At 40.5% G+C, this 17,983-nt stretch overlaps 2 protein-coding genes across 2 annotated transcripts; both read left to right on the top strand.

Annotated features, from left to right (window-relative positions):
- Nucleotides 1-6: 6 nt before the first annotated feature.
- LOC128317050 (GTPase IMAP family member 7-like) lies at nucleotides 7-7,822 on the top strand. The gene is made up of 2 exons (XM_053231231.1): nucleotides 7-582; nucleotides 5,451-7,822. The coding sequence occupies exons 1-2, from the start codon at nucleotides 279-281 to the stop codon at nucleotides 6,608-6,610; spliced, it is 1,464 nt and encodes a 487-aa protein (XP_053087206.1). The 5' UTR covers nucleotides 7-278; the 3' UTR covers nucleotides 6,611-7,822.
- A 3,760-nt stretch (nucleotides 7,823-11,582) lies between these two features.
- LOC113527787 (GTPase IMAP family member 8) lies at nucleotides 11,583-14,951 on the top strand. The gene is made up of 4 exons (XM_026915926.3): nucleotides 11,583-11,668; nucleotides 11,766-11,834; nucleotides 12,741-13,394; nucleotides 13,756-14,951. The coding sequence occupies exons 2-4, from the start codon at nucleotides 11,810-11,812 to the stop codon at nucleotides 14,739-14,741; spliced, it is 1,665 nt and encodes a 554-aa protein (XP_026771727.3). The 5' UTR covers nucleotides 11,583-11,668; nucleotides 11,766-11,809; the 3' UTR covers nucleotides 14,742-14,951.
- Nucleotides 14,952-17,983: the final 3,032 nt, after the last annotated feature.

Here is a 17,983-nt window from a genome sequence, read left to right as displayed (position 1 = left end):
CTGGGAAAAGCTCCTCAGGAAACACAATCCTGGGAGAAAAAGTGTTCATCAGTCCAAAACGCTATAAAGAGAAAGTTACTAAAACATGTGAAGAGCAAATCCGCCATGTTGCAGGAAGGAAGGTGTGTGTGATTGACACTCCAGACCTGCTGGATCCAGATGTCACAGAAGATGAGCTCAAGCGAGAGAAAGACAAACTGGTGTCTCTCTGTCAGTCTGGCCTTCATGCTGTTCTGCTTGTGGTTCCTGTTGGAGAAGAGCTGCAGAATGAGGAGGAGATGCTGGAGTTCATTAAAGAATTATTCAGTCCAGACATCCAGAAGTTTATCATAGTGCTCTTCACACGAGGAGACGAGCTGGAGGAGGACGAGACGATCGAGCAGCACATCCAAGAGCAGGGAGAAGAACTGAAGCAGCTGATAGAGAGGTGCTGTGGACATTTCCATGTTTTTAACAACAAACAGCTTGTAGAAGATCAGGTTACAGAGCTACTGGACAAGATTGAGAACTCAGTGAAGAATAATGTAGGAACATTTGTCATGGGCCAGAGGAGAAGGAACAGCATGGATTGGGGCACCTATTGTAAGTTATCAGTATTACATGTTCATGATGCATATTGTTTGCATGATTGCATGTTCGTGAATGCACTGTAAAATATTCATATTTAGATTGCGCATATTTTAATTTCTAAGCAACATGATAAACTAACTCGTTTATCACACCATAATAATAAGGCAGAATAAATGAGTTAAATAGAATTGCAGTGCAGGCAAATAATCGAACATGATAATAAGTGAACTCACTAACAGCTAATATATCATAGTGAAGCTGGATGAGAGATAACTGAGAACGTGTGTGACTGCTTATTCTTGTCACTTGAGACTAATCAGTATCCAGGTGACAGTGTGTTTATGTGAAGGGACATGAAATTGTCATGGTGAAGAATACAAGGAGTGCTAAAAATGCATAATTTACACTCATAACATGTCCTTAGTCCAGGTTCTCTGTGCATTTTGAACATGAAGGGAGTCCTTATTGAAGTAAAATCCTCCCCCTCTAGTTATGAGTTTTAATTAAACTGATTCATTTCTATGTAAAGCGCAAATGCAAAGCATTTAATGTTCAGTTCACATTATTATTTATTTTGTTCAGTTTTAACATATTAGTATGACACCATGCAGACTGTTTTTTACAGAATTACAAGGTAATAGTAACACATTAATTACTGCTATACCAAAAGGACTCTGGACACAAGGGTCAATTAACATAATACCAACAGGGTCTGTGATTTTATTATAATTGTTTGCTGGATGATGGCAATGGGGTGATATGTGGCATATACAGTAACAAGAAAAGGTTTGTGAACCCTGTGGAGTTACCAGGGTTTTTGTGTTGGTTATTCATAAAAAGTGAGATGTTTAAGTGTCTCTTTACTCATACTCCTCAGATTTGTGTGCAGTATGTGTGCAGTGTGTGTGTAGTGTGTGTGCAGTATATGTGCAGTATTTGTGCAGTGTGTGTGTAGTGTGTGTGCAGTATATGTGCAGTATTTGTGCAGTGTGTGTGTAGTATTTGTGCAGTGTGTGCAGTGTGTGTGCAGTGTGTGTGCAGTGTGTGTGTGCAGTGTGTGTGCAGTGTTTGTGCAGTATGTGTGCAGTGTTTGTGCAGTGTCTGTGTGCAGTGTGTGTGTGCAGTGTGTGTGTGCAGTGTTTGTGCAGTGTGTGTGCAGTGTGTGTGCAGTGTGTGTGTGCAGTGTTTGTGCAGTATGTTTGCAGTGTGTGTGCAGTGTGTGTGCAGTGTTTGTGCAGTGTGTGCGCAGTATGTGTGCAGTGTGTGTGCAGTGTGTGTGCAGTGTGTGTGCAGTATTGGTGCAGTGTGTGTGCAGTGTTTGTGCAGTATGTGTGCAGTATGTGTGCAGTGTGTGTGCAGTGTGTGTGCAGTGTGTGTGCAGTGTGTGTGCAGTGTGTGTGCAGTATGTGTGCAGTATTGGTGCAGTGTGTGTGCAGTATTTGTGCAGTGTGTGTGTGCAGTGTGTGTGCAGTGTTTGTGCAGTGTGTGTGCAGTGTGTGTGCAGTGTTTGTGCAGTATTTGTGCAGTGTGTGTGCAGTGTGTGTGTGCAGTGTGTGTGCAGTATGTGTGCAGTGTGTGTGCAGTGTGTGTGCAGTGTGTGTGCAGTATTTGTGCAGTGTGTGTGCAGTGTGTGTGCAGTGTGTGTGTGTGCAGTATGTGTGCAGTGTGTGTGCAGTGTGTGTGCAGGGTGTGTGTGCAGTGTGTGTGCAGTGTGTGTGCAGTATTTGTGCAGTGTGTGTGTGTGCAGTGTGTGTGCAGTATGTGTGCAGTGTTTGTGCAGTGTGTGTGCAGTGTTTGTGCAGTGTGTGTGCAGTGTTTGTGCAGTGTGTGTGCAGTGTGTGTGCAGTGTTTGTGCAGTGTGTGTGCAGTGTTTGTGCAGTGTGTGTGCAGTGTGTGTGCAGTATTTGTGCAGTGTGTGTGCAGTGTGTGTGCAGTATTTGTGCAGTATTTGTGCAGTGTGTGTGCAGTATTTGTGCAGTGTGTGCGCAGTATTTGTGCAGTGTGTGCGCAGTGTGTGCGCAGTGTGTGCGCAGTATTTGTGCAGTGTGTGTGCAGTGTGTGTGCAGTATTGGTGCAGTGTGTGTGCAGGGTGTGTGCAGTGTGTGTTCAGTGTGTGTGCAGTGTGTGTGCAGTATTGGTGCAGTGTGTGTGCAGTGTGTGCGCAGTATGTGCGCAGTATTTGTGCAGTGTCTGTGTAGTGTGTTTGTAGTGTGTGTGCAGTGTGTATGCAGTGTGTGTGCAGTATGTGTGCAGTATTTGTGCAGTGTCTGTGTAGTGTGTGTGCAGTATTTGTGCAGTATTTGTGCAGTGTCTGTGTAGTGTGTGTGCAGTATTGGTGCGATATTTGTGCAGTGTGTGTGCAGTGTGTGTGCAGTATGTGTGCAGTGTGTGTGCAGTATTTGGGGATAGGATATCATAAACGAAGATTTTTCAAATGTTACTGAATTATTCTGATTTGAGGAATAATGAAAAAATAATAATTTATGGTAATAAATGCAATATAATTAACATTAAATGCAGTTTAATCCGTTTCTGAAGTACCACAGAGAAAAAGTTAACTCTCTGATAGCGTATATATATATATTAATGCTGGGAAATGATTAAAATTTTTAATCGCGATTAATCGCATTGTTAAGCGCAAAATTAAATAATGAATTGAAAAGTAGTGTATTGTGCACTTTTATTTGAAAAGTACTGCTATATGAACAAAAGTGCAATAACATTTGGTTTGCAAACACTTTAAACAGATGAGGTGCTTTTTACAGCAGTATTCCCTTTACATAGTAACAGTTAAAAATTTTAATTTCAGATATTTATTGTAAATCTCAACTTAAACATTAATGTAATCAAATTAAACATAAAACCAAAGTTATCTGCCACTGCCAGAGCATTAACGTTTAGTCTAGTTTGTCCATGTAATGCTCAGAGCCCAGAGCCCCGATCATAACATTATAACACCTTCAGAGCAACAGCACGTTAACATTTATAAATGAAGATGTTCTGAACATGTCAGGGAAGAGATTTCAACTGAACATGTCCATGTAAGAGCTCGGTACCGTTCTCCATTTTTCTGTTCCGGTTTTCCTGGTTCATGTGCGCGCTTCAGCAGTCTTAGCCCCACCCCAAATGCTCTGATTGGTTGAGATGCGTGATGACGCCCATCCCAAGCCAGCACTGATCAACATATATATATACATACACATTATATATATATATATATATATATATATATATATATATATATATATATATATATATACATATATGTGTGTGTGGCCCTCCTATCTCAAGGATTAGAACTGTTGCCAATTTTTGGCACTAAATTTTAGACTACACCACCCCAGAAATTTGGCTGGGGACCCACAAGTACATCAAGTACCCAATACACAGATTTGTTGTGGCTGAGACAGGTATCAAACAATGATGAAAGGGTTCACACCATTTATTCAGAACGGCGTACAATAAACTGCAGCACTGATCTCTTTAATATACAAACATTAAAACACATCACTCATATAACATTACACACATGCACACTTTACCACTTCAGAACTGGGGAAATCATCTTGCCTATCCAAAAAACACAGCAACCACACGTGCCACCACAGCACCAAACCACCCGTTGTGAACACTGCAAGCTGACAGCCGCACCACCACCACACACGGAGGACTCTGGCTAATGCTAGCCCCCAATTCTGAAGGGAAAAAAAGAACAAAATATAAGACACAACCACACATACACTTAAATAATATCCTCAATAAAGGAACATTTAGCTTGAGCTGTTAGAGGAAATGAGCAAGTCAAACTGCTCACAAAAAAAACATTTACAAAGAAAAAAATTCAAAATACACAACCACATACACACACACAAAAACACAACCAAATAGTACTGACAAACACGTCGCTATTCGCCTCCGGTACCCCTCCTCAAGTCCCACATTCACCGGATGCCTGAAACCGTAAAATTTGAATGAATCACCTCAAGCTGCAATGATCGCTCCGATCATCCGAAACCCTTCTTGCTGAAATGAAATGGTCATCCAATTAGCCCCGAACGCATATACAAACCCATGCGTGGTTCTGGGAAAAAAAAGGCAGAAGGTTGGTCGGAGGGTACAACTCATAGAAAGGAAGCAATCCGATCTGTGCAGGCGTTCCTAAACAGCCGGTGAATAACCCGTGCTCGTAGGTGCAGCTCATACAGACGAACAGCGCCGCACCGAATCTAGCAGCGCCCCACAAAAAGCCTGCTGCAACACCTTCCAGCCCCCGTATCACTACTAAAATAAAACAATAATTAAATTTAAAAAAAGGGAGTTATTACCACTTTGTCCAAACATTAAAGCATAACATACCTGCGACTGGCAACGCAACCCGCCCAACGCGCTCGGTGGCGCGCAAATCGAACTCTCGCGGAGATCAGCCTTCACTCAATACATCCGTAGTTCTCCTCAGCCATGCTATTAAATAAAATAAGTCTCAAATAACCCCGCATAAACACAGACCACATTGTAGCTACCACCAGCAGCTCCTACCTCCTGAATGTGCACCCGGCGCACCAAAATTTACTTCACTTCCAGGACCCAACTGGACGCACTTAGTTAGGCGTCAGTCCTATCTCCTTTTATATCCACGAAGCGTACCCTAGATCCGCTCCTCATACAAAAAATGGCAGATCACATCGCCACATATGTGTGTGTGTGTATATAAATACATATATATATATATATATATATATATATATATATATATATATATATATATATATATATATATATATATATATATATATATGTGTATATATTCATAGATGTGCACTTAAAATATGATATTTTGTATGATAAAATATGATATTTGATAAAGTATGACATATAATCAGTTCCAGAGACAACACCGCTGCACCCTGAAGAAGACAGGAGGATCGTGCTGGTGGGGAAGACGGGTGTTGGGAAGAGCGCTTCAGGAAACACCATCCTGGGAAAGAAGAGATTCAGATCTGAGTTTGGTTCATCGTCTGTAACCTCAATGAGTGAAATGCAACAGGATGTAGTTTTAAGGAGGACCGTGTCCATGATCGACACACCAGGGTTCTTCGACACACAACTGTCCCGTGAAGAGTTAAGTGAGGAGATAGGGAGGAGTATTTATCTGTCCAGTCCAGGACCTCACGCTTTACTTTACATCCTTCCTGTTAATAGTAGATTTACTGAACAGGAGGAAAATGTTATAGAGAAATTAGAGCTGATTTTTGGGAGAGAGATGAAAAGATACACAATAATTCTCTTCACTTATGGAGACCAGTTAGAGGGGAAGTCTGTGGATACGTTGATTCAGCAGAACAGATCTCTCAGCAGGCTAGTTGCTCAGTGTGGAGGTAGATATCACATCTTCAACAATAAAGACCTGAGAAACAGAAAGCAGGTCAGTGAGCTACTGCAGAAGATAGACAGAATGGTGGAGGAGAACGGAGGAACCTGTTATACCAATGAGATGTATGAGGAAGCAGCAAAATTCAGGAGAGATGAAGAGGAGGAGATGAAGATAAGGGAGGAAACAGAGAGGCTCAGACAAGAGGAGAAGGAGAAGATGAGCGAGGAAACAGAGAGACTCAGGAGAGAGCTAGAGGAGAGGATGATAGAGAATAAAAGCAGAGAGGAGGAGGAGAAGGGTTTCAAAGGGTTTTTCAAAAGATTCAAGTATTTTTTGCTTACTGCTGGTGGTGTTGCATTTGGAAGTGGAGCTCTATCTGGAACTGTAGCAGGAGCTGTAGTGGGTGGTGCTGTTGGAGGTCCTGCAGGTGCAGGCATTGGGTCTGGTATCAGTAATGTCCCACGTAAACTTGTAGAAAAATATAAGCAGAAAAAGCAGAGCACACAGAGAGAAAGTGCCCCAGAAAATGCACCAGTGGAAAGTGGGATTGAGTCACCTGATTTGGAGCTCATGTTTTTGGAAGAAAACAGTTCCGAGACATCTCACTTGATCCCTAACTCTAATGTAAGGCATCGGTTAACATGGAGTCGATTTCAAAATCAGGACTAAACTAGGCAAGTTACTGTCATGTATTTATGTACATTTTAAATGCTGTATTTTTTATTACTAATCAACTTCGGCTTTTTTACTGTAACACACACACAGTGTTTATTACTGACTTATTGCATGTATTTATTTGGGTTTAAAAAACATTTTTATAGTTCTTATTGATTACTCTGTTGACAAATATATTTTAAGATCTTAAGGTAGTTTGTTATTAATATTACTTCATTTTTTTATGATTGCAGTGGTGATTGTTATCATTCTGAATTTTCACACATTTTTCATTACTTTTATAATAAATCATAAAACAGCTTGCAGTGCAAAGATTTATTTACATTTATTCATGTCCAAGGTCCTTGTGTTGGAAATTGTCACGTAGTTGAGAGTTGAGACGGATGCAACTGCATAAAAAGAAGTTTTATTGAGAGGCAGACAAATTCAAAACAAAAGTCAATATCAAGGTCAACAAACTGGCTATGGTCAGGCGATGAACAAACCGAGTCAACTGGGCCAAGGCAAAACACAGGAATCAGGAAACTAGAAGAAATCAGTAACTAACATGGCAAACACGGAAATCAAAGGCTTAGTGAAGACAGGCAGGTGAACACTGAACAATACTTCATGCTTAAACAAAGAAAAAGAAGGGTTTAAACCCACAAACTAAATAAAGGGCAAAGAGTAATGAAGACACATGAGGCAAACAGCCAATGACGGGACGTGGGTGGAGACAATAATAAAAAGTGCCTTTAAAAAGGCCTCTCATGACACTTTATATAGGAAAAGAAAATACTAAATGATCAAGTAAAAGCAATTCTAAAGAATTAAGTTTGAGAGAAGATTTAAATACACTAAAAGACTGGGCTTCTCTAAGATCAGATGCTAGCGAGTTCCACAGTTTTGGAGCAGAAGAAGTAAAGGCTCTATCACGCATAGAATGTAAAAATGTCTGAGGGACAGTTAAAGACCAGAGCTGGAGGAGCGGAGATCACGTTTTGGGGAGGACAACACGGAATCGCGTGCCGTAGCGTGTGCAGAAGAGCTCAGCGTGAGGTGGAAATCCCTGATATAAATATTAAGATGTTAAGATACTGAAATGTGTCACGGTTCACATCCTGCTGTGTGCTTAGGTTCTGTGTGGGTTTGTTCTGTATATAATGCAGGTTATTGGAATGAGATGTGAACGTTAGGAAAGTTTTGCTCATATGTCAGTAGTTTGTACAGTGCAGGTTGTGGATAAGATACATTTTCTTTACTTGTTCTGATTTCAAGAGGGGCTTGTGTTAAAATACAAAACAACCTTTGTAATAAAGCTTACATTCAGTTAAAACTATTCCTTCTATCGCTGTCATGATATCATTATATTAACTAGTTATACTATAGATTATACTATCAGAAGCACTGACAGTATTCTTCCTGGCTAAACCATGCCCCCACCTGCCACAGATGGAAATGAAGAAACACATCATAAGGCCTGTAGCAGAGGAAGGTTAGTACTAGTGTTAGTACATTTAAATACCCATAGTCATGTTGTGGCAACAGACTAATTGTGTACTACTGAGCCGCTCTCAGAAGTCAGGAGCGGCCCCTGAATTCAAAACAACATAATAACTAGACTGGTCCAGACTAGGTCAGTGTCTTATGTGAACGTAACATTCAGGTGTGAGATAAAAGTCTTATGCTTTTTATGTTATAGAAAATGTTAACATTAGTTAAGTATCCTTCTACAAGACAGTGGTTCGAAGTGTAGTGTGAAAATGTGTAATCTTTTGGTGGGTTGAGCGCACTGACTGTTAAAATACTCTTAAGACTCATTATGCATACTGTGCAGGCTACCAGGCATGGCGCCTCTGTAAGTCTTACTCTTATAAATTATACATGAGCTTCTTCTAGTTTCCTGTGAAACTGCAATCATTATACATAGCTTGCACATTGCACACAGCTTGTAGATGTAGATGTAGAGATTTGATACAGGTGTGATAAATAGGGTGCTAAGAGTTTTGTTAAACAACTGTGATAACTGTTACTGGAAAGATGCTATTATGCTGTGAAGAAGCCAGAAGATAACAACAGGAACATCTTCCTCTGAAAAGTATCAGGCAATGTGGAAGAAGGTAGCTCCATGCTTGTGGGCTGATGCATTTCACATGTGGCTAAAATACATGAAATTTCTTTAATATCTCCCCCCATTGGTAGGGTTCGAGACTTTCTGCTTTCCTCTGTGCTTCTGAGTGGCAGTGGGAACTTTCTTGTTGGTCCTCAGTGCCGTTTTAGTGGCAAGTGTTTGTGGGCCATCTTTCTCACTGCTTTGGAGTTTATTGCAGTCCTTGCCTGGACTTATATGAGTTAATTATAATAACTAGAGTTAATTATAATAGTCAATTAAAGCACAGAACACTTCTAATATTCTGATGCCTCTGCACGTGTGTGTATGGAATCTGCTCTCAAGTCTCCTCTGACTGGTCAGAGTGAAGAACAAAACTGGCAACAGCTATGTTGGGCAAGGTAAGGTAGGCAGTACAACTGCACACCTGATATATGAAGGACACAAGGTGAGACAACACTGTTATACGACTGTGTAATTAACTCAATTAATTACTGATAATCAAAGCATAGAATAACTCCAATATTCTAACGCCTCTGCTAAGCTTCAGGATGTGTGGGTAGGTCTGCTCTGGATCCTATGCAAAACTAGTTATTACTGATTAATACATACTAATACATACTAACGCTCCTGAAGCTAATGTGAATTAGCTGAGCAGTGAACGGTAGCAATGTTAAAACTGTTTCCAGGCACAGGCTCTAACTCTGTAAATGCTGTAGGCTATTTAACACCACGTGTTGGAGATATGGACTCTTTCTATGTAAACAGGGGCTCTATGTTTTTAAATGCAAAGTTTGGTATTACTCTGATCTCACAAAAGCCAAGTACTGTTCCTCACTGAGGCACCCTAAAACTGTAGGGGAAATAGTTCTGCTTATACAGGAAGCACTGTATATGGAAGGTACATACCAGTTCATCAGTCTCATAGAATATCCCCTTTTTAATTTTAGAATTTTTAATTAGAGATTTAAATGATCAACTTTCAAATATGTCTGAATTATTACAGTTTTTTTTTCAATTGCTAACGCATTGGTCAAAACTAAAGTCACACTGTCGAAGCTCTTCACACAGTCAGTGAAACAGAAGTCTATGTGGATCAAACTGTGAATCATTTTTCACTGCTTTCACACAAAATGCATTCAGTGACCACATCTTCAAAATCCATGAACGCGTTTGTCATTCACTCCACAACCTGCAGAACACGATAAATTTGCAGCAAACGCATTTCAAACGCTAACACACTGCTTTGAAAACTGTTAAAAACACATTCAAAACAGAAGGATGGCAGAATGATAGAAGAAAAGTTTAACAGCTCTACCTCTAACACACCAAACAGCCCTCCATGTCATGTGAGCTGAGAGCTTGATGAAGTCATTTTTTTGTTATAGTTTTTTGTACAGCGTACACACACCATACGCTAATAATGCATGTACATTTTATTGAGAACACGTCTTACCAGAAAACAAAAATTTCTCACACCTGGGCAGCAGGAACATTCATCTCAGGAGGCTAACAAACTCAGCTGCGTTTTCTGGGCTTGGGTGTCTTTGAGTGACCAGGTTTGTGAACCAGGACAACATGAATCTCAGCCATTCACTCTCCTCAGACTTAGGGTCTGCCAGGCTTTCAAAGTAAAACTGGCACTGTAGCAGGAATCTTTCAGGAGGAAATTCAGTACCCTTGTAGGGAGCTGGGGTATTCATTAACATAATATTACAATATTACATTCCTAGAATGTATTTTTTTCCTAGCAGCACCTTCCTGAGTGGGATGGACACCGTCCCGCCCTAACAGGCCAGCCTTGCCCTCAAAACTACTCCAATTATCTATAAAGCCCACATTGTTTTCGGAGCACCACCTGGACATCCAGCAGTTCAGAGACCATAACCTGCTGTAAGCTACATCGCCACGCCGCATTGGGATGGGGCCAGAGCATACTACAGCATCGGACATCGCCTTCGCTAATTTACACACCTCTACCAAGTTACTCTTAGTAACCTCAGACTGACGAAGGCGTATATCATTAGCTCCTACATGAATAACTATCTTTGAGAACCTGTGCTTGCCTAACACCCTAAGATTACCTGCTATGTCCGGCGCCCTGGCTCCCGGTATACACCTAACTAAAGCTGCTGGTGCCCCTAAAGGCCTAGCTAATTTCACGTGCCGCAAGATAGAGTCACCTATAACCAGAGCTCTTTCAGGTTTCTCAGCGGGTGCTTCACTGAGGAGAGCAAACCTGTTGGACACGTGAAGCGGAGAGGAGTGGTGCTCCTGTGGGCGAGCCTTAGCGTTAGCTTTGGCTTTGCGATTATGCCACCAAGTCGTCACCCATTCGCCCCGCTGTGAGGGCTCTAATGCCGGAGTTGGGTGATTACTAACTCCGCCTAAGGCATCCAGACTTTCCCCTACAGAAACTACGCTGCTCTCACTCTCACAAACCCTCTCTAGAGTCTGGATGCGCACCTCTAATGCAGCAATCTTCTCCGTCAGAGAGCTAACTAACATGCATTTATCACAAATAAAGTTAATACTAACGACGGAGGAAGAGTGACTAAACATCCTGCACTCAACACACTGAACAAGCTGAATGTTAGACATGTTGAGTGTTTAATGTGCCTCAGTCGAAGATTAGTTGAGATTATTTTAGACGGTGGTTCCGGCTTGTATGGCCTCCGCTCGCTGTCGACAAAAAAAAAATGAAATTATGTGATGTATTCTGTGTATTCTGGCATCAATTTTTAAGTAATTGCTATGATTATGATGAAATGATTAATAATGCACATTTTGTCTGGTGTACATTGTTGAGAGGAAGAGGCTGATCTCGTGTTTTCGTGTTTTCCTTTGTTGTAATTCCTGTTCCTGCCAGAAGATGGAGCCAGTAGACTGTGTTTCTCAAAAGTGAAAGTGCAATCCGTCTCTCAGAGCGCAGACACACAGCTTCTCTTTACTCCAGGCCTTGTGTAAGTGTTTCTACGGCATGTGTCTTTTATAAAAAATGAAGCTACAGTGAGTCAGTCTCTATAGATTTATTCAGTGTGTTTATTTTCTCATCTCCAGCTGATTCTAGCAGTTTGTCATGATTTAATCAGAGTGAAGTCAACATGGCGACGGCGCCTCCATTTCCGGGTAAGATGAAGCCTTCATCTGTTTATATGAGTTATGAGAGTTATGAGTTATGAGTTATGAGAGTTATGAGTTATGAGAGTTATGAGAGTTATGAGTTATTGGTGTTATATGAGTATTATGAGTTATGAGAGTTATGAGTGTTATGAGTTATTGGTGTTATATGAGAGTTATGAGTTATGAGTATTATGAGTTATTAGAGTTATTTGACTGATACAGTGCAGTGTTTCAGCAGTTGGTGTTGAGTTTGTAATGTACATGGCATTTCCACGGGTGTGATGTGTTTAACACTGTGTTACTATTTCCTTTTTTTGTGCTGTGTGGTGCTCTAACAAACACACTGTCTATCTGCTGTTTGCTGACCGGTATATGTGTTAGGCACCTTGGGCATGAGAAAGGCAATATAGAAATAATGTTACTGTACTACTGTTTTGCACAAGTCAATATTGCACGCTCACACATACAGATGTACATAGTCTATATTCCTATATACATAATCTGTATTTCTACCTCTGAAACTTTATTTTTACAGTTTGCACTTGTCTTGGCATTCAATGTGGACAGCAAAGAAAGAATTTAATTGTACAGGGAAACTTGCTTTCCTCACTGTGCACATGACAATAAATGCTTTGAACTTTGAACTTTGAAATGCCATAAATAAATTAAGGGGAAAATGAAATAGAAGAGCAAATAATTATTAACTCTAGGAAGGCCCGTCATCTGTTAGTCTAGTGCTGGGTAATAAGAGGAATAAAGTACAGTCACTGTAATGCAGAGTGACTGAATCCTGTTCCTCAACTTAGTAACTGTGGATCCTCCATCAGAACGCACAACAGCAGTTGGTTTTTAATAAACACTTACACAGATTTCCCTAACTATTTGCATTTATCCACACTTTGCATTTTTCAGTCTCTGTTGCTGGACCTTCCCCCACTGCAGCTGATTCCACCATCAGGATCTTGTTGTTAGGGAGAAGTGGATCTGGGAAAAGCTCCTCAGGAAACACAATCCTGGGAGAAAAAGTGTTCATCAGTCCAAAACGCTATAAAGAGAAAGTTACTAAAACATGTGAAGAGCACACCCGCCATGTTGCAGGAAGGAAGGTGTGTGTGATTGACACTCCAGACCTGCTGGATCCAGATGTCACAGAAGATGAGCTCAAGCGAGAGAAAGACAAACTGGTGTCTCTCTGTCAGTCTGGTCTTCATGCTGTTCTGCTTGTGGTTCCTGTTGGAGAAGAGCTGCAGAATGAGGAGGAGATGCTGGAGTTCATTAAAGAATTATTCAGTCCAGACATCCAGAAGTTTATCATAGTGCTCTTCACACGAGGAGACGATCTGGAGGAGGACGAGACGATCGAGCAGCACATCCAAGAGCAGGGAGAAGAACTGAAGCAGCTGATAGAGAGGTGCTGTGGACATTTCCATGTTTTTAACAACAGAAAGCTTGTAGAAGATCAGGTTACAGAGCTACTGGACAAGATTGAGAACTCAGTGAAGAATAATGGAGGAACATTTGTCATGGGCCAGAGGAGAAGGAACAGCATGGATAGGGAAATACATTGTAAGTTATCAGTATTGCATGTTCATGCTTGGATCAATGAATGCATTGTAAATTATTCATATTTAGATTTTTTGTCATTCCATATTTTACTTTCTAAGAAACAAGGTATCACGTGGTATTGTTAAATCCCTTGAATTAAATCCGTTGAATTAAAGTCTACACTTCAATCACATCTTGATTGCTTCATTTCAAATCCATTGTGGTGGAGTACAGAGGCAAAATTATGAACACAAAATACTGTATGTTTAAGGTCAAAATATCACTTATTGTCTCAATGTATTTATTTATCTTACCTAATTCTGGAATTGACTGCAAATCATCTGATATTTCCTTATTAAAGCCTAAACCATTTTTATGTCAGTTTCAGAGGACACCAAGGGAGCAGGAACAAGTGAGTCGCAGCAGCATCCTGAGGGAAAAGCGCAGCGAAGGCTGGTACTTTTAGGGAAAACTGGAGTGGGGAAGAGCGCTACAGGAAACACAATCCTGGGCAGAAATGTGTTCGCATCTGAACCAAGTTCATCTTCTCAAACACGAGAGTGCAGCGCAGAAAAAACAGAGAGGGGTGATAAACACATCATTGTAATCGACACACCAGGACTGTTTGATACCAAACTCAGCCAAGAAGATGTAATCAAGGAAATTGTAAAATGCATGACTTATTCATCTCCAGGCCCTCATGCTTTCCTCATAGTGATCAGAATTGGACGATTTACACCAGAGGAGAAGGAGACTATGAAACAGCTCAAAGAGGTTTTTGGTGCTAATGCAGAACGATTCACAATGATCCTCTTCACCTGCAAGGATGAGTTAGAAAAGAAAAAACAAACCATTGAGCAGTACTTAAAAGATGGTGACCCAGAGCTGAAAGCCCTTGTGGAGAGCTGTGGAAACAGATTCTACTGTGTGAACAACAATGCATCCAGCTACACACAGTTTAAAGACTTAATGGGTAAAATAGAGTCATTGGTGGCTCAGAATAAAGGGAACCATTTCACTGAGGAATCATTTGAAGGTCTTGAACAATCACTTGTGGAAATTCAGAATAAGAAGCTGGAGGAGAAACTGAAGCCTTACAGTCAGGAACAAAAGAATCAGACTGAGTGGCAGAAAATTTACTGGAGTTTACTGGAAGAGTCACGATCTGAAGCTCAGGAAATCTTAATTGCTGATATGTATATTGGTGCATTTGCTAAATTGTTTCGAAAAATACAGGTGACATCAGAGGAGAGAGAGAGTGCAATTAAGGCAGCTGAGAGCAAAGGGGTAAACCGAAGGAAGGCAGTGAGGGCAGCGATCAAAGCCACAGGAAAACTAGCCAGACAGAAGATGTGTGGGGTTCAGTAAAAAGATACATAAACAAAGTTATTAATTTAATTGACATATTTTCAGATCAATTTAATTGAAATTTTATTTCACATTTTCAACAGATATTACTTAAAGAATAGTGCAACAATTTTAAGTTACAAACATAATCCTAGGGACTGAGTAAGAGTACCTTGACGGGTTCCAGATTAACCTGCAGGTCAAGAATGAATAAAAGACTTCTTAATAGTCCGAATTCGGATTGGACTCTGATTGGTCTGAGAGTGTTAATAAGATAATAAAAGAAATTTGTTTAACACATAGAAATATAGAGAGAGAGAGAGAAAGAGAGGCTGGTGAGGAAACCAGTTTATAATTGTTTCTTTAGACAAAGCTGTTAAAATGACATGACAGTAATAAATAACACACACCAGACTGTGCGGTTATACCTCGGGGGACGTAACATATCGCAGCACCACGGCATGGATTATATTTGTATACCGACACAGTCTGTCATGTGCTATTCCTTATTTAGCTTATTTAGAACAACATGCATAAGGGATTTCACTATTTCATAAGGGAATGTTGTTCTGTACCCTGGGCCCCTAGATGAAGAGGTCCTGAATGAGTTTGGACTAAAGAATTTATGTTCTCAAACAAGGGGAAATGGACCCCCAGAGAACACACAGGGCCTAGAAACTTGTGGAATAACTCCATTAGGAATGGGTTGGATAATATGCTGACAAAATATCATTATATTATTTATAACAATTACAATAACTCTGACTGATTTCAATGGCACAGGTTTAACAGTATTTTTCACATTTTCCACACATTTCGTCTTTTTGATACTGGCCCAATTTACAAAAAAAAATTATGGGACACGTTCCTACAACCCAGATGTGTACACTGTACTGCATGTGCATGCTGTAACATCTTGAAAAGGTCTTATTACATAGCCGTGTGTTTGCAGTTTGGTAACATGAAACAGTCAAGTTCAGTGAAGGTCAAAGTCGTTAAGTGGATTGCTGGTCGACTCTAAAGTCTATATAAAGTACTCACTATTTACAAACATTTACACGTTTGTAAAGTTTACTATGTGTGTATATGATCATGCCCCAACACAAATAAATGACATTTCAACATAAAGTCTCTTTTGTTAATCTGTTCAAATGAACCACAATGATGTCATTTGCATCCATTATTGGGAATATGCCAAATATATAACCACCAATGTTTTTAGTCCTGCCACGAATGTTTTAAGAAACACTCCCATGGATTCTTGCTGTGATTAGTCCACTGCTTCATAATGTTCTTGATGTACAGTAATGTACAGTATTAAATAAGAATCTAGGATTATTTCTGTTATCTTCAATTAGGGTGGAGAGATACACTGATCTAGCAGCACTAAGAGCTTTCCTATAGCTCAAAAGGCTCTCCTTCCATGCTATTTGAAATACTACTGATTTAGTTTGACGCCATTTACGTTCTAGTTTTCGAGTGGTCTGTTTTAAAGTTCGTGTGTGATCGCTATACCAGGGTGCTAGCTTTTTCTCCCTAATTATTTTTCTTTTAAGTGGAGCTACCTTATCTAGTGAGTTGCAGAACGTTGATTCTAAACATTCAGTTGCCTGGTCAAGTTGTTCGGGATCAGACGGTGATCCAATCATGGTTGATAAATCTGGGAGATTACTGATAAAACTCTGTGCAGTTGTTGACGTGAACGTACGTTTGACACGGTGACGTGGCAAGGTGCATATACTATGATTAAGACACATTTTAAATGAGATGAGGTAATGATCTGAGATAGCTTCAGACTGTGGACATGAGACTATATTTTCTATATTTAATCCGAATGTTAGTATTAAATCAAGAGTGTGACCACCACTATGGGTGGGTCCTATTACATTCTGATTAACCCCTACAGAATCTAGAATGGACACAACTGCTGTTCTCAGAGGGTCATCTGGATTATCAAAATGAATATTAAAGTCTCCAACAATTAATGCCTTGTCTAAAGAAACAACCAGGTTAGAGATGAAATCCGCAAATTCACACAGGAATTCCGAATATGGCCCTGGGGGTCTGTAAATAATAATTACTGGAATCACCTGGGTAGACTTATTTTTAGTGGCTACGTATGTTATGTTAGTATAAAGAACTTCAAATGCGTTGAATTTATGACTAGGTTTTTGTGTGACGGCTAGATTATCATTATAAATGACTGCGACGCCTCCTCCTCTGCCAGTTAGACGGGGCTGATGTACACTCACCATCCACTTTATTAGGAACACCTGTACACCTGCTCACTGTTATCCAATCAGCCAATCATGTGGCAGCAGAGCAATGTATGCAGATACAGATCAAGAGCTTCAGTTAATGTTCACATCAAACATCAGAATGAAGAAGAAGTGTGATCTCTGGGACTTTAACTGTGGCATGGTTGTTGGTGCCCGACGAGCTGGCTTCATTATTTCAGAAACTGCTGATCTCCTGGAATTTTCACACACAACAGTCTCCAAGGTGAAACACATTGTTCATGAGAGACATCAGAGGAGAATGACCAGACTGATCTGAGCTGAACTCTATACTTGTAACTCAAATAACAATAGTTACTCAAGTCAACAGCTGAAGACTGGAAAAAGTCCAGGTGATTTTTTTTCTAATCTTCAGCTGTCCAGTGTGGGTGAGTCTGTGCCCATGATCGCCTCAGATTCCTGTTCTTGACTGACAGGAGAGGAACCTGATGTGGTCTTCTGCTGTTGGAGCTCATCCACCTCTAGGTTCGATGTTTTGTGCATGCTGAGATGCTTTTCTGCTCACCACGGTTGTAAAGAGTGATTATTTGAGTTACTATAGACTTCCTGGCAGCTCAATTCCATCTGGCCATTTTCCTCTGATCTCTCTCCTCAACAAGGTGTTTCAGCCTGCAGAAGTGTCGCTCACTCAATGTTTTTTTGCACATGTGGGTCGACTGAACCCGCCATCTCTCAGGGAACAAGGAGGACCTGCATCAAGGCTCTTACATTACTGGAATTAGCACTTTGTCAATGTGTTTTTAAAAATCCTTGTCTTGTTTTTTTAATACTGTACTTAACCCCGCCCCCCTGCCCCACAACAGGGATCTTAGACTGATGGTATTTTTACTTTTTGACCTAGTGAACTAGTGAAGATGTGTTTTTTGATAGAGACCACAAAGCTCTTCTATAAGTCACTCTGGATAAAAGCATCTGCTAAAGGCTGTAAATGTAAATGTACACTAACATTAGAAATGTGGCAGTTTG

Source organism: Pangasianodon hypophthalmus, chromosome 29 (genome assembly GCF_027358585.1).
Source record: "Pangasianodon hypophthalmus isolate fPanHyp1 chromosome 29, fPanHyp1.pri, whole genome shotgun sequence".
In the NCBI taxonomy this organism is placed as follows: domain Eukaryota; kingdom Metazoa; phylum Chordata; class Actinopteri; order Siluriformes; family Pangasiidae; genus Pangasianodon; species Pangasianodon hypophthalmus.
This window is presented reverse-complemented; position numbering and strand designations above follow the sequence as displayed.